The sequence below is a fragment of the Perna viridis genome, chromosome 14, assembly GCF_037379345.1.
Source record: "Perna viridis isolate PV_CMFRI_1.1 ecotype Kerala chromosome 14, ASM3737934v1, whole genome shotgun sequence".
NCBI classification, from domain to species: domain Eukaryota; kingdom Metazoa; phylum Mollusca; class Bivalvia; order Mytilida; family Mytilidae; genus Perna; species Perna viridis.
Window position 1 is genome coordinate 6730828 of NC_142458.1, and position 16582 is coordinate 6747409.

A 16582-nucleotide genomic window follows, 5' to 3' on the forward strand; every position below is an offset into this window, starting at 1 on the left:
TGTCTAAGTACTTGTCCAGAACGTGAAAATGAACTTACAATCTTCATACACAACATATCAACCGAATAAAATATGTTACATATAATAACTGAAGATAAAGAAATCAACATATAATGTAAAAAATCCAGAAGGAAAACACACAGTATAGTCAGCATGAAAAAGCAGTATACCAAATGTCTCAGCATTCTTCCAATAGAAACTGAGAAATCTGTTTAAGTAAGTAATGGTAACAAAATTTCCGAACACTAATCCAATCCATAATCAAGTCAGTTCTGGCAAAAAGATATACCACCGGAGCAGCTGGAGCCGCAATGTTCCTGAATGTACAGGCATTCAAACAAGTGGGTTAAATCTAGGTTTTACAGCGCGCTGACCACCCCACACCCCTTCCCATTGCGGCGTGAATATATCAGTGGTGATTAAATAGCATTTACCGGCTACTACGTCATAATCGGTAAATCAGCAGTCACAACAGCATAACGAACAATTTACGAAAACAACCATTACTCATTATTTTGAAAGAAACCGAGAATTTCTCCCTCAAAGACTGATATCTCACAAACAATTTGGTATGAGACCTTTTAAGACGTATCTTCTCATACCCCTAATTTAGAAGTATGTTGTGCATATATTTATGGATTCAATGAAATCAATGAGTAGTTAGTACTTCATGTAGCATAGCGAATCAATTGTGGCATATAAACACCAAATGGAGGAGATGCAGGTGTATTGCCGCTGAGAAATATGTTAAACGAAAGTGTAACGGACAGAGGGAAAGACAAAGTGTTGCAATGTAGCCTGACTGTAATGAGTAGAGTAAAATAACTTCAATACCATCTGTGAGTAGTTAACTCAGACAGGCTGACATTCAGAATATCAAGAAGTAAAAAACACATGCAATATCGTTTAATATTTTTTTATTCATCTATTTTTTAAATTCATTTTCATTATTTTTACAAGTCACGGAATAGTCGTAAAAATCTTTCTGTTACACTTAAAGAAACACAATTGTAAGGCAGAAAATTTGAGAAAGCATGTATGAGCAGTACTTGTGCTTATTCTTCAACCCCAGCCCTACCCAGAAGATAACAGGGTCAATTTTCTAACATAACCTAATACCAAATGAATAATTTCTTAGTTTCTATCCTGCAACCAAGAAACGAAGCAAAAAGAAGAACAGATAATGATTTGCCTAGTTTCTGAATTTCAAGTTTTAAAAACCTCTTACATTGAATCATAACTGTAGTCATATCATATACTATAAATACAATTATTCCTGAGTATTACTTATTAACATTTTAATTACAAAAGGTTAGTTCATGTACATTACATACATTAAGGCTAATTAAACAAAACTCTCGGTTCTCAAGCTCTCATTGGTGTAAATTAGGTGTTCCACATTACAAATTTTCCCATCATATAAATGAAAAAAAAAAAAGTTTAAAAAGTTCATCTCTAACACGCATTTATAGCTATGAACAAAGAAAAACTCTCATAATATTTCAGGAGCAGTAAACATGCCTTCCTCTTTAATTGGCCTGAGAACCAAGAATTTTATTGTTGACCTGTTATGTCAATTTTTAAAAGTAGATCAATGATAATTTCCAGTAGATAAGTTAAATAAATATGACTTTTATTGCAATAAAATTCGTATCAAAATATCAAAGACAAATTGCATTTTTTTTTCATACTAAAATAATTCCTTATATAAAATAAAATTTCAATATGCAACTAAAAAAGCAAAAAAGCACTAAAACTTTTAATTGGCAGTTAAGAAAATGAACAAATCCGATAGCACCTTTCTATAGAAAAAAGAGGATCTTCCTTAAAAAAATAAATTCTACACAAATAAAAAATAAACACAGAGGTTAACTATTTATATCGTTAGCACAAACATTACAGCATATCGTTTACTCTCATTCATATAAAACAAAGCAGCAGATCCAGTCCAACTCTATTTCAAGCTCAGTCTTTAAATTATTCAGAATTCATTAATAATTTCAATTAACCAACATTTCTAAGTTTAAAAGTTTTCGAATGGTGCTTTAATAAGTATTTCACACATACTTATTGCAAGAGGTAACCATTAAAATCAATCTTGTCACAACTTCACCTTACTCCAAAAAAAGCAACTGAAGGGACATCTCAACTCTAGAAAACAACCAAAGATAATAAGCAAGTCTATACATACTTAAAAGATCATGAAAAACCAAACAACCACACTAAACCTTTTAGTATTTTAAATCTGTCCAGAAAGAGTAAAATTGAACAGATTTTAAATGAAAAGTAATATTGAATTTGCTGTTAACGTGTAATACACACTACACACAAAATGTCAAATATTAAAATATATACAGCACTCTTACTAAGTGTATTTATACAACATAACTTACACAGTAAACTAAGCATCATAGGCAATGTTCTCGTTGTTACTGGTTTTTCTGTGATAATGAAAAAAATGAAATAGTATGAAGGTCATAATTTTCGCATGGGGTGATTTTACTGTTTTAAGTCATGCTAAATCCACAAATATAACCGCAATGTGAAAACTGCCCTGTGTAATTTGGTAAAGGTGAAATGACATCTGACCATAGAATTTACCCTGATGCAATATGTTTGAATTGACAAATTTGAAAAAAAAACAAACTTGAACAGTGCTCTATGTAGTTTGAACCACACGTTTGTCAATGTTATTACAATTAGATCCATCAATTGCTCTGTTCAGTCACTACATATAGGATCTATAGCACTCCATTCTACTTTCAATTTTGGTGTGAAGTATACTGAAAACTGTCTAAACGAAACTGAATTATTTTGTACTGTTTTGACAACTAATTTTACTTATTTTGACAGGTGGTAATTTTATGCTATCTGTTTAAAAACAAATACCAGAAATAATAGAAGCGGGAGGATTAGCACACAATTAAATCTTTGTTACCCCCCTTTCATTTTGAAAAGTAAGGAGAATGGATATGGTAAGTATGCCAAAGAGACAACAACCCAATCTGAATGAAAAATGTCTGTACCAAGTCAGGACAATTGTGGTGGTTTCCAACTTTCGCTTTTCCCCCTTGATATTGACATTTGTTATACAGACTTTCCTTGATTATACCTTTTGGTAACTGCCTAGATTTTATCAATTTGGTAATTTTGTTTCTATTCTTCATAAACACAAACCTGTCTAAATCAGACACCACATCTTGTAGTCCTTTAAATAAAGATATTTGAACCTGGCTTAACTGATCAACTATATGGACCAGAACAAAAGTTTAAAGTCTTAAAAGGGTTTGGTCCAGACATATTTCACAGTAAAAGGGGTTTGGTCCAGACATATTTCACAGTAATATAAAAGGGATCTGTGCATATCACCATTAATAAGACATTGGTGAAAGGAAGACGAATACATTGAAGGGTTTTCAATGAAAAGGAAAAATGATAATGTTCAGATAATTTATTTCCACATCTACATGGCATTTGAAATAATGAAATAATATTTTTACTTTTATCTATTTTGTGAAAATTACTTTGAAGAAAAAGGATTTCTTATGGAGCTCTTCGGGGACGGATAGAAAGCTAACCTATGGAAATGCTGAATCAATTGTAAAAGAATACTTTTAATTTCAACCTTGAATTCAAAATAAAAAGATTCATTAAACATTGTTGTTTGTAAGCCTTTTTATTTGTGGGGTGTGTTATTGTTGGAACTACATGAAAACAACATATATATCAAAATCATTTCGTGCAATAACTATTTAAAGTGAAAATGATAAAAAAAGTTTTGAAATGCAGTTCTGGGAACAATAATTTCTGCATTCAACACATTCTCCTTTGTAAAGTAGGGAAACTAATATGATGCTACTACATGTGCCATTTCTTTCTTACAAATACACTACTCTCTGTAAAATATGACAATTCACTGTTAGATAAACCATTCAAAATACATCATAAAGCATTAATATAGCAAACTAATTTGCTAACTCCCAAGTTATATTGTCATTAAAACAAGAGACTCACATTACAAATGTTCAATCATGACATAGTTTATAGCTGTGAATTTCACAAATTTCAAACTCCAAATTTTTGAAATGTCAATATTTAGGTTTTTTTTTTTAAAAAAAGCCACATCATTGATCAATACACAACAGCTTAAATCAATACAGATGTTGGAATTTCTAAGCTATGCTAAAACATAATATAGCAATAACAAATTTAACAAAAATATACCGTATAATCAACAACGAGACCTATTGTTGAAAGTAAAAAAAAATCATGATATAAAAAATGTGTTTCAATGTATACTTAATTTAAAAATTAAATGGCTGCTTTTTCAAACTGGGGATAAAGTAACCTAGACACCAGTAACTTTTCCACTCTTTTTAGTAGCATACCTCAAAGACCAAAATGGGTAGGGAAGAGAAAATTTTTCAGGGTTATTTCGTAAGTCAATCCATTTAAAAAATATCCCATTTTCATTATCCCTGTATCCACAAGGGACATCTGAAATAACACGATACTAATTTCAATACAAATCTAGGAAGGCTATTGACCAATTTCAACAGCTCTTTAGATAGAAATCTGCCCTACATTATACAGAAGTGTCCCATTTTATTACCACAGAACATGTGTGACCTGTGGACACTGTCTTAGTCTCGATCAGAATAATTTTCAATACTATAATAATAATCTTGACATAATTGGCTTGTATTGAAATCAGTATCCCTCTATTTCAAGTCTATAAAGACGCAACCTCCTATATCATAATTAATATTTTTAACAATAGGTCCTGAATGCTATTTAAAAGCATTCCAATAACAAAGTAAAGCTTTCTTCTAACTGACGAAATCATAGTATTTCCACTACTACTATTTAATACTCCATAAAACTTACACCAATATTTTAGGGATTTCTATAACATCTCCCTTTCTTCTTTGTATCTATCCACCACTATTTCAATGTTTTTTATTTAATCTTTTCTATTCTTTTCTACTTTTTTTCACTAAGGACTCTTCCATTAAAAGATATGAGGTACCCGAAAAAGGCACTTTTAACTAGAGGAGTTGCCCATAGAATTTATACTGATGTTTTGTACTAAACTATATATTTTGTCAAGAGACCTGAACACCCCCAATATACAAAGAAGAAAAGTGCCTTCCTCCAGTCCCTAATATGTTTTGCTGGAACTGCCATAATTATTTAATTTTTTTTTGCCTTTTTGTTTGTTTTTTATTATTCTTTTAAAATTTTTTTACAGGGGGTTTTAATATATTTTTGTGATAAAAGATCATTTTTTCACATACATGACTAACAATGAATTCTATACCATCCTCTCAGCTTGTTCTTTTGCATTTTGAAAATTAAATGTGTTGGTTGAAAATGAAACTATGATGGAACTATAAAAAATTATAATCAGTTTTTTGTTTATTTCCTCTTGTAATTGAAACATCATGCACTTAAGTGAGAACGATCTATATCATTCTGTATTCCTTAATACTACATGATTAGGAAAGCTAGCCTAATTGCATAATGCTTTTCAACTGATATGCAAATTATCTTGTCTGTAATAGACAATTTGATATTTTATCCCTTACTAATTTTTTTGCTATACAAATCATCATTACCAAAGAAATGACTGTTACATTTTTTCAGTCTTTGAAGAAACATCAATCATGTGGTGTACACTTAACAACCTGAGTTGCAGGTTATTTTCAAGTGTGCACCGCTGACATTGAGATTATTTGAAGTAGACGAAAAAATATAATAGTCATTCCATATCATTTAGTTCTAGTATCAAAATTCAATGAGCAAACAACTGTAAAAAGTTGGTGACATCACAGTCATATACAAAATTTGGTCTATGAGATGAAAAAAAATCTTTATTCAATCAAAAAACTTGTTACTTCTGAAATTAAATTATATACAAATATTCGGCTTATCAAGATAGGTTTTTTTTTTACTCAAACTGATATGTTGAACATGATTTCTAAGCTTTAACAGAATATTAATGACTGGGCAACTCCCATTTGCACTTAACCCTAACCTAAAAAATAGGTAAAGGATATTCAGATTTACAAAGGTTTGAAATTGCAATCATTAAAACAAGGTTTAAATAACATAATTATTTAAATCATAAAAAACAATAAAAACAAAATCTTAACAAACCCAATACTATCCATAAATTAGAACTACAGTACAGCTCATGTTATATTTGCATAATCCCCTTGTTTACTGTGGATAATGTCATATAAGCTTTTTGACATTTCCTATCAACATGGTGTGCAAGTAGGCCTAACCAAAATGATTTCAAAACATAAAATGTTCCCAAAAACAAAGTGGATAAAGCAAAAATAACTGGAGATGTAGTGTACTTTTCATTCAAAAACTGAACAATGCCATGCATTGTAACCCAAGCAATCACATTCTACATTTTTTACACACACACACACACAAAAAAAAAAAAAACAATTACATATTTACTCATCTTCTCAAACATTAAGGAAATGTGTTTCAATGATAAGAATATATTCAATAAACAAGGACTGCAAGAACAAAGCTGTAATAGTGCAGCACAAAAAGATTAAAGTTCTAAAGATAGAAAAGTAACATGCAGGAAAAAAGAAACGTAATGATAGATTTCATATTTGAAAAAGTTTAAGAAAATCAAGTCTTGTTTCACCACCCATTTCCCATTTTATCTTCAGAAAAATTGCAGTGGCCCCTACTTTGTCATCCACTCATCAGGTTTTCTTACCATTTTTGAAAAGTGACAACATTACCGGGATTAAGAGCTAAAAATATACACTACCAATCACGACCAGTTCCTTCAAATAAATAGTGTGAAAATAAACATTGTCAGAGCGCTGATACCACCTGCAACTGGTACCGTAATAATCCAGGCAAGAGCAATGTTTCGGAAGAGTTTCCAGTCTACATTTTCCCTAGATCTAATTCTACCAACAGCAACTACAGAACCCACCTTACAGTGGGTGGAACTTATTGGAATGCCGATATTTGAAGCTACTAATACTGTGAGTGCAGATCCTATCTCAATGCAGAATCCCCTAGAAAGAAATGAAAAATTGTTGAATTTTCTAACATTCTGAGACTTGTCCAAATGATGTACCTATCAAAATAGTCTACTGGTAACTTTTTGGTCTAACATTCTCTTCTTCACAAATATTTGAAAAGCATTTTTTGTTTGGTGAGTGTAATGAATTACCCCTGCTACAGGCAGTGTTGGAATTTTAAATTGACTGGTACTTAAAGCATTAAAAGAGCTCTATAAAAAATTATCACTTACGATGATGGTGTAATTTTGGCAAGATCTGTGCCCATGGTTTTAATGACTTTTCTACCATATACCCATAGACCAATAGCAATACCCACTCCACCATATAACAAAATCCAGATTGGTGTTTGGGCCTTCTGATCAGCACTGTTAGATGTCCCAATAATCCACAAGGCCACCAATGGACCAATAGAGTTACTGTAATTGAATATAATAATTTTTCTTTTATAAGTTTTTTGTACAACTCAAGGTATGCAATACCTGTGCAGATTCTATGATATGGGTGGCACAGGGCGAATTTTACCCCACTGACATTTTTGTTCCAATGTAATGTATATATCATGTGTATGTCAAATAGTACAAAGTTTTTTTTAAATCAACAAATGGCTCAGAAAAGAATTTTAAAGTTTCCTAATAAAGCAACCAAATTTTGCTCAATTAAAGAGTTACCTACCTTTCTTCAATGAATTTCAATGCTTTTCATCTAATTTATTACTCTTTAATCATTGAAGTTAATCAAAAACTAACTTTCAACTTTGAGAAGAATAAAATTGGTGAAATTTTGAAAACAAAATTTGTCATGTGTCCATTTATTGTAATGTCAAGTAGCGAACTTAAGTGTCAAATTCATTTGAAACTCCATAGCCTTTCTCGTTACACAGAAGAAAAAGCTCTGAAGCACTGGGCAGAAGAAAATGTCCAAAAACTTGTCTGATACGATTCTAAATTTATTTTAATTAGTTAAATTTTTACCATTAATTACTTTTTTCTTAACTCCCAAATTTGCATAAAAATGTATTGAAAAATTTTGAGAAGTATAAAATTGGTCAAATTTTGAAAACAAAATCTGTCATGTGCAAGCCACTGTCTGGTTTTTGCATGGACACCCTCTTAAAAAATAATTGAACAAAATAAGTCTAATAAGTCTAAAAATTCTAAAATGTATTTTTTAACCTGCCTAAAGTTCAATGAGGTATAATTCTCACAAACTTTATTTGATCATAAAGTCCTGGTAATGTGCACAACTACTTATCATGCCCTATCTATCTACACATTTACATGAAACTTTGTGTAGTAGTTACAGAGAAGTAGGGTTTATGAAAGTGTGATGGACAGGCATACAGACAGACAGGGCTAAAACAATATGTCTGCCTACCAAAGTTTGGAGAGATATAATCATTGACTTACCTGACATCATTGCCCCCATGGGCAAATGAGCCAAACACAGCTGTAAGCACCTGTAAGAAGCTAAACAGAGCAGCAGCCTCAGGTTTGTCTTTTACACTTTCTCTTGCAAGAATTCTCTTTGTCTGAAAAAAAGTTTACAAGGTATATTCTCATAAGCAAACCAATCCAAAATTGCTGTAAGTTTCTTTTTCTCATTACCATTTGATGGGTTGCTAAAAATCATAATTTATCGTTGTCACAGATGGTATAATATTAAAGGATTAGTGCATCCAACTGGACATATATGTTTATGTAGATGTATGAAGAGATTTTTCAGAAAGAAATAACCACAACAAATGTACACAAATGAGTGGTACTCCCTAAATTTGTTGGACCTGTTTTATTAATTAAAAATTTTCAACTGTAATTTACAATTCAACCTTTTTTAACTCACCTCTTCATCGTCCACTGATGAAGATGCTGATGACGACCCTGACGATGACCCTGAATTGTTTTTCATCTCTTCTTTTTCTGTAAAGGATGTTTATAATTATCTAATTACAAGTTTTTTGAGTTAAGACTTAATTCTGTATTAATAGAGCTCTAGCTATTTGGCTGTATCACCTGTCACAACATTTATTGTAATGTTAAGTAGCGAACTTAAGTGTCAAATTTATTTGAAACTCCATAGCCTCAGGGTAAAAACCTCAGAAGCACTGGGCAGAAGAAAATGTCCAAAATTTGTCAGATACAATTCTAAACTTTTTTTCACTAGTTGAATTTTTACCATTAATCACTTTTTTTCTTAGCACCCCAATTTGCACAGTTGGATAAATTTTTATGAAGAAATTCTCCTTCCTGCATCTGTGGTTCTTTTTTACTATAGGATAAATGGTGGGAAATCTACATACAGATGAACAAGATGATTCAAATTGACAACCCACAAGTTTAGTGGTGAAATGATGTGCAAAAATGGACAAAGCTACCCTATTTACTCTACTGTCTCTCTTTCAAGCTTGAGATTAAAATAAACTAAATTTAAGAATATATTTGGCAATGCAAAAAAAGTTATCTACCTTTTTCATCAGACTTCTCCAATAGAGGTAAATCAGAATTGTCCTTGGAGTTTGACATTGAAACTGAAATAAACAATGTAAAATATTATGATATGGAATTTTATAGAAACAGCATTTTACAGCATACAACTGAGAGACTCTTTTTATGGAGGTAGACCAAATGTAAGGGACATAACTCTTGAAATCAGTGAAATGTTTGTAACATATTCAATTTCACTAAAGCCTATCAAGCTTTCAGTTGAAACAGAATGAAATCAATCCAAGTTACTTTGATGTTTACATGAGATTGATGTCAAATGCAAATACAAACATTCCAATGATTTGTAAGAGTTGTGTCCCTTATATTGGTCTCCTCTAACACTCAAAAACATCAGATGCAAGTTTACATTTAAGCTGCACCATAGAACTATTTACCAGTCTGAACTTTACATTTCAATCTTTAGTTTATGGCAGAAAACAAGTTAAAAAAACTGTTTTACTAATTTTTTTTCTGGCAAAAGTATGAATAATTATTCGATTCTCATCATGAAGTTAATGGATTTATTCAGAAACTGTATAGAATACTGGGATTGCTATTTTTCATGATGTTACTGATTTGTCAAGAGGTATTGCAATGGCAAATCATTACTTTTGAGGATGAAAATTGAATTTCTGAAATGATACATTGTTACTTAATCAAGAAGTCTGAATTTTAATAATCAGTGGAACCTGTCTCAAACAAACTCTGAAGAAAAAAACATCTTCACCAGACACTAGGGCTGAACCACATACTATATGTATCATAATATTGTGGATAAATGAAGATATATTTATATCATGATGTGCATTGTGAACAAATACTGAGATGGTGGTAGCTCTAGTTCCATACCAGTTTCCCTTTTTCTGATTAAGGCTGCTTAAGTAAAAAAAAATGAAAACACAGAACACAGCATAAAAACAAAGGTTTTTTTTCCCAAATTCAATATTTATCGACATATTAATGTTTGAATAAAGGATATGGCAGATTTTTGTAAATTCTCAACAAAAAAATCAAATATAGTCAGTATCATAAGTGGCCTCGCTTGTATTGTACACCGTAAAGTTGGGCAAAATACAACAGTATATTGAGGTATGGTATATTGTTGTCAGACACCTTTTTAAAAATTCCTTCCTGTAGGCGAATTTTGACCTTTGTAAACCAAACACCTGTTTAGACAGAACGAATAGTAAAGTCTGAAAGGGGTTCCATTAAGGAAGTAAAAATAGGGTAAGGGACACAACTCTTACACATCATTGGAAAGTTTGTATTCAGCATTTTACATCGATCTTATTGTAAGCATCAAAGTAACTTAGACTGATTTCATTCTGTTTCAAATGAAAGCTTGATATGCATTGGTGAAATTGAATATGATACAAACATATCACTGATTTCAAGAGTTATGTGCCTTACCCCAAGTGTACCTCCTGTAGTGCTGTACATAACTTACATGAGGTAGTTAATGTATCTTTGTCTGTAGTTTTGTCTTCTATAGAACAGGAACCCTGCAAGACAATAAAGTATACTTAAGTAGCACTCCAGCAATCATGCAAATTGTGATTCATGGGTAAAAAGCCTACATATTTTTATTTTTGATATTTTGTTTGAATAGGCATAGTATACAGAAATTAACATTCAGTTTTTTATATAATCTGTGTTCTTAGGAGATAAATATTATATAGAATGCACAGTAGATTTCAACATTAAGGGAGATAACTCTGTAAATGACACTCAAATACAATAGAATCTATTGGATTTTCAATGTTGATTATCTCCTAAGAGCAAGCAGATTTAAATGAATAAGTGCACATTTCATAATACAGACCCATAAAACAACTTGATTACAAAAATAAAAATATGTAGCCCTTTTTTGGGGAGTTGATTCTTACATAGATGGCTACTTAAAACTAAAACCATTTAAAGATGAAAAAGATTTTTTTTTTTTGCACAAGGCCAATTTCTTGATAACCATTAAGGAAAAAGACAATTCTGTTCATTCATATTAGTATTACTTAAAACTTAAAATGGGGTTGATTTTTACATTGTAAATATCAGTAAAAAGGGTTAGCGTTAGCGTTAGGGTTAGGGTTAGGGTGAGGGTGAGGGTGAGGGTGAGGGCTAGGGTTAGGGTAAAGATTATGGTTAGGGTGAGGGTTAGGGTGAGGATTAGGGTTAGGGCTAGGGTAAGGGTTAGGGTTAGGGTGAGGATTAGGGTTAGGATGAGGATTAGGGTTAGGGCTAGGGTGAGGGTTAGGGTGAGGGTTAGGGTGAGGGTGAGGGTTAGGGCTAGGGTTAGGGTAAAGATTATGGTTAGGGTGAGGGTTAGGGCTAGGGCTGGGGTTAGGGTTAGTGTGAGGATTAGGGCTAGGGTTAGGGTTAGGGTGAGGATTAGGGTTAGGATGAGGGTTGAGGGCTACAGTTAGGGCGAGGGTTATTTTAAGTTTAATGATCTGTTGAAACAAATGAGTAGTGAGGCTGCCAAAAAATCATCATGGAAAAGTCAAATTTTCCACTGGCCTTAATCTAAACCAATTTACAAATTTTATTAGTATTTGCAGTGGATAAACTTGAAGTTTAATGTATGGTACAGTAAAAGATTGATAAATGAATGAGACAAAAATAGCTGAATTTTAAGACAATACAAAACTTGATTTTGCCCATCAGTTGAAATAAAATAATTCCAATATTTACCTTCATTGGTGTGCTTGTCATTGGTGTCTCTTGAACCTCTGTATATAAAACTGGAAATAAAAATTAACCTGAACAAATAACAAATCTTCATGTAAATTTAAATGATGATAAAAGTCAAAATATCAGCTCTTTTAAGAAAGTGAAAATGATTCAAATAAAGAAACACAATTATGATGATTCACATTTAAAAGAAGTGTGACAGATGGGCAGATAGATGGAGGAACAAAGCCAAGTGGCAGCAAGACTTCCTTTTATTTCTGGTGATGCAGAAAAATAGTTACCCAACAGTCAGACCTGATTTTTAGATTTTGACAAACTAAGGAAAAATTGATCAAAATGGAAATAAATATTCATTAAAAAAAACTTATATCAATTAAATCTGAATTTGAAAAACAGAATTTTGATTTATAAATGGGTAAAAATCAGTTACGTATATTCAATTCCTTACATCATTGTTGAGTTGGGCAAGGGGAAACAACTCACCATCAGCATCTCTTTCTTTCAATGGGAATTTATCTCCCTTTGAGTCAACATCATATTCCTTAACATCACAGCTAGCCTCATGAACTGTAACAAAAAATGAGGTTCAAGTGCTTCTATACTTACATGTATCTTTATACCAGTAAATTAGAAAAAGAATGTTTGTTTGATTCTATACAACTTCTACATGTACATATTAATACAAAGTAGTATTTTAATCATACTATCCTCACCAAGCCTCTAAATTACTAACTACGATCAAAATGAGATTAAAAACTAGATATCTCTCTAACTTTTCTCCTTATAAGCTTAACAATGTTCTATAATTCAGAGAAGGATCCCATTTCCATGCCAAAGTAAACCCAAAAATCTTGGAGTTGTGTTTGGTACATTATATCAATTATGCTTTCACAATAAGGATTATTCTCCTCTTTCGAGTGGATTAAAATATTTCTACACTTGAGATTGTCTAAAATCAAGATTGACAATGGAGAGTATAGAGATCTTTTAATCATTGAGGAACTCAAGGAGTATTTGGTTTTTTTTTCCATTTGAAAACAATTTTATCATTTTCCCCATCAAGTACCCCATTCACAACTTTTCTTAGCAAATTTAAACAATCATTCTTTTTGACATGTGAAGACGCAACAATTGATGTGGAATAGATGTAAAAAGATATAAAGCTGCTTTTCACCATCAAAACAACAAATTACAACATTTTTGCATCTGAAATGTCAAATAATTTATTACAAAACTTCCGGACTATATTTATACATGTACTTATAATGTCAACTGTATAGCATAAACAGTTGATGAATGGCAGTCAGGATTGACAAATTTGTGAGGTCAAGACCTTACATTTAACCAATGAAATAAATCTACTGCCAAAGACTTTTTAATCATCTAGGGAATTAAAATATTTTTAGGACACTTACCCTACCAGTGCACCTGGTCCATGCTCCCAGCTTTTAGTAGAGTCCGAGTTGCTCATTTACTTTTGTTACTTTGTATGTATTATTTTAGTTACTTCATGTTCTTTGTGTGTTTTTCTGTTTTCCATGTCTGGTCTTTGTCCCTGGATTACATTCTTTTGATTTCCGCTAGAATCTGTGTTGCCTTGATTACTCTTGAATCACCTGGTCTAGCGGTTTAAAAATTCATCAAAAATGGGAAAAATACTATTCTCCCATTCTAAGGCTGTGATCAAAAAATGCATGTGACTTTTTTACCACCAAGCAGTGATTAAATTTCTCCATGAGTTTTCCAGCCATTTTACATTTCCGAGTTTTCTTCAGATTTCATGGGAGAAACAGATTCTCCTCCAATGATCTCGGTAATTACAAAATTTCTCAACTCTCAATTATTAAATGCTAGATTTAACCCACTCCCTGAAGCTCACGGGTTGAAATCTAACATTTAACTATCTGGAGAGGAGAAATCTTGTAACCCCCTCAAGACTGAAAATTGAGCTTACTCTTGTTCCTAACAAGGACATCCTGACTTTTCCCACACTCAACAGCATCAGATATAGAACTGATAGACTCTTCTTTGGCTACCTGACAATCTCCTGGAAAAAAGGCATGCATGCATTTTATTCAATACAGATAACTGTCCAAAACACTTTATCAGTGATCTTACTAAGATGTCATTCTGGAACCATTGTTCTATAAGTCTATGTTTCGTCAGTTATATCTTCAATGGGTCCAGGAAAGTTCATACAAGAGTTTCTCACGAGCCTGAACTGCTCACCTGTTTAAATTTTGTCTTTCAAGGGCAATAACTCTAACAAGGACTCAAGAAGACTTAGGTAGGATTTACATAAGGTTCATTTCAGCAATTGAAAATTTCTTTCTATCTTTCATAGTTTTTAAGATATTGGCTGAAAAAAAAAAAAGAAAAGAAACAAACATCCTTTTTCGTCTTTCCAGGGCAATAACTCTAACAAGCAGTCGTTCGACAAGTTTGATCCCTGGAGACTTTTGTACGTCTTATGATAAGGATAATATTACAACAGATAGATTTCATCATGCTGAACACTTTAACCATACGTCAGAATTTGGCTAAACCTAATGGTCTTGGAGATGTATGCAAAAAACTACTGTCTGACCCCTTTGTTCTATTTACAGTAAAAGTCGCAATATTTTTCGATGGATCAAAAATAAAAAATCCCCACAACAGGTCTGTGCAGAATATCCCAAGGAACATTCATACCAAGTTCAATTCCAATTGATCAAGTAGTGAAAAATTGTTAACGATAATGACGTAAGACGATGGACACCAATTGATGGCAATAGCTCAAAAGGGGTATCCATTGTATTCACTGCAGTTTAAAATAAAACAGCAGTGTAATTCAGATAAATAATCGCATTTTAAAGAAGATGACCAGTTTATTCAGGTTGAAAATACATTTTGACGTATATAAACTTCTAAAAGTGTCTGTCAGACAGGTGCTTGTAATTTTTTTTTATCAGGGATCTGGTAATGTAGATTGCACTGTATTGAAAAAATGTTGTTTTTTTTTTCATGGTTTTTGATTTGTCACCTGTTATTGTAACTTACTTATAATTTTCCTTCTGTAATATGGAGTGATGACAAATCTAACAATGATGGCGACTAGAATAGCAGATCCAAAGGTCAAAATGAAAACACCATATAATGGTATCTTGTCAAAATGTAGCACTGAAATACAGAACGATGTATTAATGTAAACTTCTTAATTGGCACAGAAAATTATCATGATGATGATCTTAGATGTATATGTTTAGCTAATTTATTAACTATAAACTATTTCCCCTGCTTCAGAAAATGAATTCTTTACTAACTAGCCCCTAATAGGCATTTCATCTATTTAGGTATGAATAAGGGTAACAACAAAATTACTGATCACTAACCCAATCCATTATCAAGTCATGTCCAAAACAAATCTAGAAAAATAGATATTACACCGCCGGAGCGGCAAAATGGTGGGTTAAATCTAGGTTTAACAGCGATGTAAACCTCCCTCTTCCACTGCAGCATGAATATACCAGCAGTAATTAAATTGCAAGTACAAGACAGAAAGGTAGAAAGTGACTACAGGGCAAGGGAAGTAATTCAGTTTTGTGATAATTTTCTAGGAACTGCCATTTGATCATATTGATGTAATTCTTTTTATTTAATACATTTATCAGGGAAAGGTGGGAATCGGAATTTTGGATTAAAATTGGGAAATGATTTTCACTTAAAATGACTTTCAGAGAAGCACAACTATGAATAAATAAACGTTTTGGGAAATCTAAATTATTTTGAAAAAAAAATTCTTATTGGGACTGGAGCCTTATAACAGCCCCTGAGAGAAGGCTAAAGAATCCATGCAGGAAGAAGTGTTTTATGTTCCAAAGTTCTTTGCTGCTTTCCTGTATGTCAGGGAACATAGACATACAAATCAGACAGACAGACTGACAATATTACAATGTTCTTTTTCAATTTAATATTTTTATGATTAATGAAGATATACATATGTCTTACTTACAATGAGATCCTTTGTAAAATACAGAAAACAGGTTGATGGCAGCAGTTATGGCATAAAAGAATGGAAGAAGTCTAAGCCCTGGTTCTAATGGTTTGGGCTGAAACAGACAACAAAAGCATTAAATACAGGAGAAGGATTAATTCGGCATCAATCTGTGGTAACAAGGCAATGATTGGTAAAGACAGGACATATGGGCCAGGCCCACTGAAGCTGAAATTAAACCATTAAAGTTGCAAAATGTTATTTAGAATGTTAGACCTTTGCCCAGTAAGATCTTTAATATATTTGTAAAAAAAAGCTTTCAATGGCCCATTAAAAATTCTTTCTAAAACCACTAATATGGCATAATATACATG

At 32.1% G+C, this 16582-nt stretch overlaps 1 protein-coding gene across 5 annotated transcripts in view; it reads right to left on the reverse strand.

Moving 5' to 3' along the window:
- Positions 1–900: 900 nt before the first annotated feature.
- Positions 901–16582, reverse strand: part of LOC148597956 (sodium-dependent phosphate transporter 1-A-like) — a 44421-nt gene continuing 28739 nt past the window's right edge. For 4 of the 5 annotated variants that reach the window (XM_088559914.1, XM_088559915.1, XM_088559917.1 and 1 more), the window contains exons 6-16: positions 16227–16325; positions 15275–15394; positions 14190–14282; positions 12719–12802; positions 12236–12285; positions 10995–11049; positions 9529–9591; positions 8907–8983; positions 8474–8595; positions 7298–7483; positions 901–7058 (exon numbers count right to left, since the gene is read on the reverse strand). In XM_088559914.1, the coding sequence (XP_088416040.1) occupies positions 6821–7058; positions 7298–7483; positions 8474–8595; positions 8907–8983; positions 9529–9591; positions 10995–11049; positions 12236–12285; positions 12719–12802; positions 14190–14282; positions 15275–15394; positions 16227–16325 (1187 nt within the window). In that variant the 3' untranslated portion in view covers positions 901–6820. The remainder of the gene's footprint in view (positions 7059–7297; positions 7484–8473; positions 8596–8906; positions 8984–9528; positions 9592–10994; positions 11050–12235; positions 12286–12718; positions 12803–14189; positions 14283–15274; positions 15395–16226; positions 16326–16582) is intronic. The other variant, XM_088559919.1, reaches the window with a different exon arrangement.